We start from the raw sequence: 7,507 nt of genomic DNA, 5'->3' as shown, positions 1-7,507 counted from the left end.
TGCGTCGATGGTGAGCGTGGAGCATCCCGGTGCCTTTTTCTTGGTTAGAACCAACTTGTCATCTAGATGGCCCTTGATGCAGATATTCGACCGCCGTCCACTATCCGCTACCCACGAAATTCGGACAAGGCGGGAGAAATTGACTCGTTATCCCGTTTGGGTCCATGCGTTCCATCTATCTTGCAGGAAGACCCGGAAATATCAGACTGGACAAACGATTCCATCACGGAAACCTTTGTCCAAGGTTTCACTCGATGACAGGCAGGATATTTTGTCCAGGTTAGAAGACTTTTCTTCAGTAATACCGTCAGGGTTTCAGTTGCCTTCTCGTCTCGCACTGTCCCGATACATCGCTAGCTATATCAACGGGTTCCATGAGCATTTTCCGTTCCTGCACGTCTCCACAATGTCGATCAGCCAAATCCTTGTAGAGCTCATTCTCGCCATGGCTGCTGTGGGGGCGCAGTACTGTTTTGAAAATGAAAGGGCGATTGAATTGTTGTATGCTAGCAAGAAAATCGCAATTACGCGCATAGGGCGTAGAGATGCGAAGCTTGCGGCAATGCAGCGCCAAGCAGAGACGGACTTAGCTTCTTCTGCCGAAGGTATAGATAATTATGCAGCTCTCCACACACATCCATGCCAGGACATGCCCAAACGGCTTGGTCTACAGCCAGAACCGCCATCATCGTTGCTGGTGACTTCAGACAAGCAAGATCTGATCCAACCAACCCAGGCTCTTCTAATATTGATGGCCCTAGCAACGTGGGCGAAACACAAGGAATTACTCCGAGAAGCTCTTGCCCTGCAGAGCATGTTATTTACTCTCGTCCGTGATGATGGCCTCTGCAGCCAGCCTGTGCCTGATGATATCTCCTGGGATGATTGGATAGAGCTTGAAAGCATCAAACGGACGAAATTCATCGCCTACTGTTTTTTCAACCTCCATTGCATAGTGTATAATATTCCTTCACCCATCCTTAATTCTGAGCTCAATCTTTATCTGCCATGCAGTGCGGCTGAGTTCAAAGCTCCAAGTCGTCTCAAATGGATGGAAGCGAGGGTAAAAGCTGGCCCTCAAATGAGCTTCCAGACAGCTTTGAATCGCCTGTTCTCGCATGGCGGTAACGCGATCACGGAATGCAATTCATCCTTGGGTAACTATATTTTGATCCATGCCATACTTCAGCATATATTTTGTCTCCGTCATTTTTCTCGCGGTAGATTCGATGGTAACCGCGATGTCGCGCCGGAAGACATAGCGGCAACCGAGCAAGCACTATGGAACTGGCAAACTGACAGCAAGCGTAGTCTTCAATCCCTTGATCCACAGCACCCAGACGGATCAGTAGCCTTCAACTCAACAGCGCTTTTACGTCTTGCTTATATTAGGTTGAACATTTATACGGGACCTGGAATAGCGCTTGACACTCGAGATCCAATACAGATAGCCAAGGCACTCCGTACAAGCCCGCGGGTCAAACGCACACCAAAACTTGTTTGCGCCGTCTTACATTCCGCTCGGGCATTAAGTATTCCGATTAAAATCGGTATTCGACTTGTAGCACAAACACAAACATTTATCTGGTCGATTCAACACTTACTGTGCTCCTTGGAGTCTGCCATTTTACTGAGCAAATGGTTGGAAGCGCTCTCGCAGCCAAATCCAGATCCGCCAGTATCATATGATGAGTGGAGGATCGGCACCCTTGTGAAGATGATGCTGGACGAGACGGAGTTTGCTATTGCGTCGAACCTGACTCTTGGATCCCCTGCCATGATCAGGCAGATGAATGCGGGTGTGTTGCGTGTGTGGGCGAAAATCTTCAAAGGGACGCAGACTTGGGCTATCATTGATACCATCGGGAACTCGCTGAATATATATGCAGATATGATCGAGGATAACTAATTCGGCACGTTTCCTGGGAGTTATAATAGTGACATATGACAGGGGGTGGTCAATTCAATTTGGAGAATGATCAGACCGCGGGCGTGGTGAGGTAGATCCCAACTCAATCTCATGCAAGTATAGTTCCGCACCACTATTTTCTTCTATCGTAATTATCTGTTAGATCTGCCTCAGGCAGTATCTCCTCACAGAGACCCCGAAGATGTTCAGATATCTGAGTTTAAACCAGATAGAGGTCACGAACACCGCATCTATATAGAGGGTGTCTTTCTCCCTCCCGTAGTTTCATGTTGGTCACAGAAGAAACTTTTTTATAGATATAACCCGTAGTTTGGCACCCTATGTGGCTGCGTGAAGCTAGCCGCCGGACATGCCATTACATTAGAGAAATAGTGCTCCCGTCTCGTCTGCCAGGCAGCTGAAACAGCATAGGGGGGATTTATATCTCATTTCAGCTCCTAAACGAATGGCTGCCACGAGGTTCATTGTACTGTGGTTGCCTTGGACGGAGAAATTAGCCACTATTAGTCATCGCCATGTTTGCTTGCCTTCCTCGCGGATTTTTATCCACGGGTAGGGGTCTTTCGAATAGCATGGTGTGGTGGATCGGCAAAACGCATCCCGGCACCAGTATCGCTCCTTTCCGCTCAGTCTTTAGAGATGGTCCCGCGCTCTGATGGTCAGCCGTCAAACTTGCAAATCTTTGCTTCACTCTTGGTGGTCATGAGTCTCTAGAACACGAACTGGCCAATAAGCGGTTACTGTAGTTGAGGTATATCCTTATGCACGATCGATATATTCAAAGCCTGCAGCCTGTTCATCCTCGAGAGCGCTTCTTCTAACCACCCACACCAACTTGCATTCTTGTAGACACGAAAAAGACGTCCACAGCCAGATATTCACGTGGGGTCATACTCCTGAGAGAAGAGCTGGGAAAGGATTCATCCGCCCACAACCGCATTTCCGGCATATGCACCAACATGGGCAAAGTGCGAGGGTACCACATACGCGTTATATCCCTGCAAAAGGCGGGGATGGAGGTTATTTTGGGTTAAGGTTTTGTTTAGGGGTGTGTGTGGTCAATAATAATGCATGCACAGGCGCATGTGTCCGCGAGAAGGAAGGGGGTGGTTTGGTTCGTTGTTAGCTGATGACTTTCTTCGACATACGGAGTACAGGAGTGTCCTATTGGCAAGGAAGACGGGCCAAAAGTCCAGGATGCGAGCAACGGTTGCCACATGACAGACGCCCAAAGGCTATATGTTGGTTGGCTGGGGTCTCATAGGATGAACTGCGAGGACCTAAATAAGATTTTTGGTTTTTTAAAAGGACTGTATCCCATGCGCTTCCACTTCCTTCGCCCAGGATATATAAATCCTTTTAATCGGAATCGGAGTGCAGACGAGAGAGATTCTCACGATGATGTTGGATTAGAGTTGCAGAGATTGATTGATAAGATAAATAGCCCCAGCCGTGTTGGCTCAGACACGTGATTCACCACCTCCAGACTCCAGCTTCACCATCGAGTTGTCAAGCATCTCCAGGATACAGATAGGTATATCCGCGCTCCCTGTGGCTAACGTCCAACGATGCTTTGATAAGCTCTGTCCTAACGGCCGCTTGACTGCTGTTTGAGTTTCTCTTCGGCTAACGATGCTTGAAAATCGTCTGAGGAGCCTGCTTAATCGGCATCGGCACCAGTCGTACGAGCAATTGCGGAACGAAACTGATGCAGGCGACATTAGTGATGGAGTGTCACGTAGAGATAGCGGGAGGGTCCACCAGCTGGAGGACTACTCGGACTCTTCCTTCTCATGGCTTGAATACTCAATGTTCTTCTGGATGGGGGCAAACATGCTTTGGGCTTGGTATGTTACTAAATTTCCATTGCAAGGCAGGACCCTAGCTGTGTACCTCAATCTACTCAATGTATCACGTTGCGGAGCTGCATTTCGTGGATGTATATGCATATAGGAAGACCCATAACTGATGTATGAACGTTCAGGAACATGTTTTTAGCAGCAGCTCCATACTTCCAGCTCCGATTCGCATCCAACACTTGGATCATGACCAATTTCCAATCCTGTATCCTATCCGTCTCCTGCGTCACCAATCTATTGTCAGTTCTTATCCTAGCAAAATTGCAGAAAAATGCATCGTATTCTCATCGCGTAATTTTCTCCCTTATTCTTAACATCACGATTTGTACCTTGCTAGCGATCTCTGCCATTCTATTCCGGGACGTCTCCATCCCTCTCTACTTCGCATTCCTACTCTTCATGGTGCTTGGTGCCAGTCTTGCAACCGGATTCAACCAGAATGGGATGTTCGCTTATGCCTCCGGATTTGGGAGGACCGAATATACACAAGCTCTTATGGCAGGGCAGGGCGTAGCCGGTGTTTTGCCCTGTATCGTCCAAATTGTTTCCGTACTCGCCGTACCCGAGCAGAGTGAAAACGTAAGCGATCGTGTTGTCCAGTACAAATCGGCCAAGTCTGCATTTTCGTTCTTCCTCACCGCGACTCTAGTATCTGTCATCGCATTCTTCTCTTTCGTTTACCTTCTCCGCCGACGAAGGAAATCATTATCTCTCACCCTTAAAACCGCCACCACTCTCGGACCCGACGACGAGGAACTCGAAATCCACCATCACCGCCCAACCCAAAATATCACTACCACTCTGGATCCTTCTTCCAAAAACTCCGGTTGGATGGCGCCTAGCCCGTCTTCCTCGCTGTTTTACCGTCACAATGGCCTACCCGGTCTTCACAAACCAGATCCAGAGCGTCAGAAACTCCAACTCCACCTCAGATGGAAGCCAGCATATTCCCCGACTATTCCAGCCAACCATTTTCATCCCCGTAGCCCTCCTATTCTGGAACTCTGGCGACCTGGTCGGCCGACTCATCATCCTGATCCCTCAAATAAGTCTAACACACCGGCCATTCCTACTCTTCCTCCTCTCTATAGCACGCTTCATCTTCATTCCCCTCTACATGACCTGCAATGTAAACGGACGCGGCGCCTGGATAGACAGCGATATTTTCTACCTAGTTATCGTGCAGTTTCTTTTTGGCATGTCCAACGGGTATATTGGTGGAGCGTGTATGACGGGTGCGGCTGAGTGGGTGGCTGTTGAGGAACGAGAGGCTGCGGGCGGGTTTATGGGCTTTATGCTTGTCGCTGGGTTGACCTCGGGGAGTTTCCTGAGTTTTTTGCTTGCTAGTTAGGTTCTATTTTACCATGCTGGTCCATTTTCGGTTTTCATCTATTATACAACTATATAATGCTACTTTCCCATGCATTCCTTTCCCGTTAGAATGATTAGAATGATTAAGATGGTCTATTGGATATATTTTTCTCTTTATCATACCCCTATTTATATTATGGTCGTCGCAGAACGAGGATCTATACTGCATCACAGATGAGCAAGACAAGGCGGTTTCTTTTCTTTTTATTTCTGTCCAAATATGTTTGTCGGTTTAGAAATGATACTCTATCCGGAATTTCTAGACTATAAATCAACATACGAATAAACTCTATCAATGAACAGTAGCCTAGAAACATAGTAAAGTGTCTATATGAGAATAAATACACTCTTACATAAAAAGTTAAAAGTCATACATATTACACTTTATAGGCGGGAAGAGAGAAGTATTTCGTGATTGATGCTTGACAGGTAGACTGGCTGATGGGTGATCGGCTGAGTTGTACGACAAGAGGGGAGAGTGGGTTAGGAGGAGTAGGGATCAGGGGTATAGAAAACGGAGGGGATTTGGGTCGAATATACAAACGAATAACGACAGTGGGGATGGTAGGAATGCAGTAAAATGTTCTGAGTGACATATTATACAGATAAAGTACATGTACACACAGAGTGAGGGGTGATGCATGCAAAAAAGTTGACGAGGAAGGAGAAGCGCGGATATGTACGCCATCCACATTGATTTTGGACGGCAGTTATAACTAATTATAATAATAAAAACAAGCAATCCAGCAATAGTTTCAAAGGGGTATTGTACCATAAGTAGTAACTAAATCGAGAAATTAAAGAAAATCGATTGTAGCCACCTAGAAAGAGGAAAGGCACAGTTATTGGAGTCATGAATCGGCGGACTTTCGGAAAAGGAGATGACCGCACCCTGCAGGCGGGGCGGGGTGGGAAGCAACAAGGAATGTTATCGATGGGTGAGACGAGCCCAGGAGGAGAAGAGGCAAACACGCAAAAACATATGAATTTGCTAGTCGGTTTTATTTTGATCGTCGATGCTCCGCTTCTTCCACGCCAACCACAACACCATCCGGTTCAGAAGAAGCTTCCTCATCTTTTTTCTCCACCTTTTGCTCATCAACTACCTCTCTCTCGGACTCCGTTTCCGCATCGTCATCCTCTGCATAATCCTCGTCCCCTTCCTGTAGCATTTGTTGCAGCTCCTCCGTCTCAGACGGCGGGCCCCGTCCTGCAGAGCTATCGTAATGCGGCAACGGCCCAACACCACCCTCTCCACCGCTCATTTGCCATTCCATAAGTTTCGTGAAAGCGCCGTCCGGCCGCGAGCTTAGTTCTTTGTAAGTGCCTTGCTCGGCAACGCGGCCGTCTGAGCTGAGCACGACAATGGTATCAGAGCGCTTGATGGTTGAGAGGCGGTGAGCGATACTGATGGTTGTGAGATTTCCCTGAAGAAGCGCAGCGAGGGCGCTGTTGACTAGGGTCTCAGATTCGGCATCCAAAGCGGATGTGGCTTCATCTAGGATAAGGATGTCAGGATTCTTGATGAGAGCGCGAGCGATGGCAATCCGTTGCTTTTGACCTCCAGAAAGTTGGGCCCCGCGTGCGCCGACATGGGTATCAAGACCGTCAGGCTAGATGAACGGCAAATGTTATTAGCATGCTTCGTAAGTGAGAAGGAAGGGAAGACGAAAAGGGAGGCGTACAAAATCGCTTATAAATTGACAATTCGCTCTGCGTGCTGCGGCGATGATTTCCGTCCTTGTCGCGTTAGGCTTTCCGTAGGATATGTTCTCAGCTATAGTTCCGGAGAAAAGTACCGGCTCCTGTGAGACGACACCGATCTTCCTTCGTAGCGATTTGGCATTCATTGTAGAAATATCCTTGCCATCTATCAGGATCTGACCCTTGGTAGGGTTATAGAATCGGAGCAATAAGGAGGCAATGGTTGATTTACCGGCTCCTGAGGGGCCGACGATCGCAACGTTGCTTCCCTGAGGGATTTCGAAGTCGAGCTCTCTAAATATTGTAACGGCAGGTCTGGTGGGATAGCTGAAATCCAGGTCCCTGAAGCGAATTGGTCCTCGTGCGGATATGACCTTGTCTCCTTTGGTGGGAGGGACTGTAGGGTTGCGGTCCTGAAGTTCAAAGAGCCGGATGGCAGCACCGACGCCTTTCATCAGTTCTGAATAGAAACTGGAGAGGCCGAACATGCTTGAGCCCGGCATAGGCAGTATACATGAGGAATGAAGTTAGGTCACCAATCGAAATCGCACCAGACTGGACCATCCCGCCGCCCACATATAGTAAACTCCAGATGGTCATTATTGCTCATCAAACCAGTCTGTACAAACACAAAGCCTGTCAG

General features: G+C 48.0%; 3 protein-coding genes across 3 annotated transcripts; 2 read left to right on the top strand and 1 right to left on the bottom strand.

Annotated features, from left to right (window-relative positions):
• Positions 1–406: 406 nt before the first annotated feature.
• On the top strand, positions 407–1,909 carry HCAG_01335 (predicted protein; the record flags this gene model as incomplete). Its single annotated transcript, XM_001544238.1, has 2 exons — positions 407–605; positions 708–1,909. The coding sequence occupies 2 exons, from the start codon at positions 407–409 to the stop codon at positions 1,907–1,909; spliced, it is 1,401 nt and encodes a 466-aa protein (XP_001544288.1).
• A 1,854-nt stretch (positions 1,910–3,763) lies between these two features.
• Positions 3,764–5,140, top strand: HCAG_01334 (conserved hypothetical protein; the record flags this gene model as incomplete). The annotated part of the gene is made up of 3 exons (XM_001544237.1): positions 3,764–3,777; positions 3,915–4,368; positions 4,439–5,140. The coding sequence occupies 3 exons, from the start codon at positions 3,764–3,766 to the stop codon at positions 5,138–5,140; spliced, it is 1,170 nt and encodes a 389-aa protein (XP_001544287.1).
• A 1,021-nt stretch (positions 5,141–6,161) lies between these two features.
• HCAG_01333 (hypothetical protein) lies at positions 6,162–7,010 on the bottom strand (the record flags this gene model as incomplete). Its single annotated transcript, XM_001544236.1, has 2 exons — positions 6,162–6,773; positions 6,846–7,010. 2 exons carry the CDS (start codon positions 7,008–7,010, stop codon positions 6,162–6,164), a joined length of 777 nt encoding a protein of 258 aa, XP_001544286.1.
• Positions 7,011–7,507: the final 497 nt, after the last annotated feature.

The sequence above is a fragment of the Histoplasma capsulatum genome, genomic scaffold (genome assembly GCF_000149585.1).
Source record: "Histoplasma capsulatum NAm1 scaffold_1 genomic scaffold, whole genome shotgun sequence".
In the NCBI taxonomy this organism is placed as follows: Eukaryota; Fungi; Ascomycota; class Eurotiomycetes; order Onygenales; family Ajellomycetaceae; genus Histoplasma; species Histoplasma mississippiense.
This window is presented reverse-complemented; position numbering and strand designations above follow the sequence as displayed.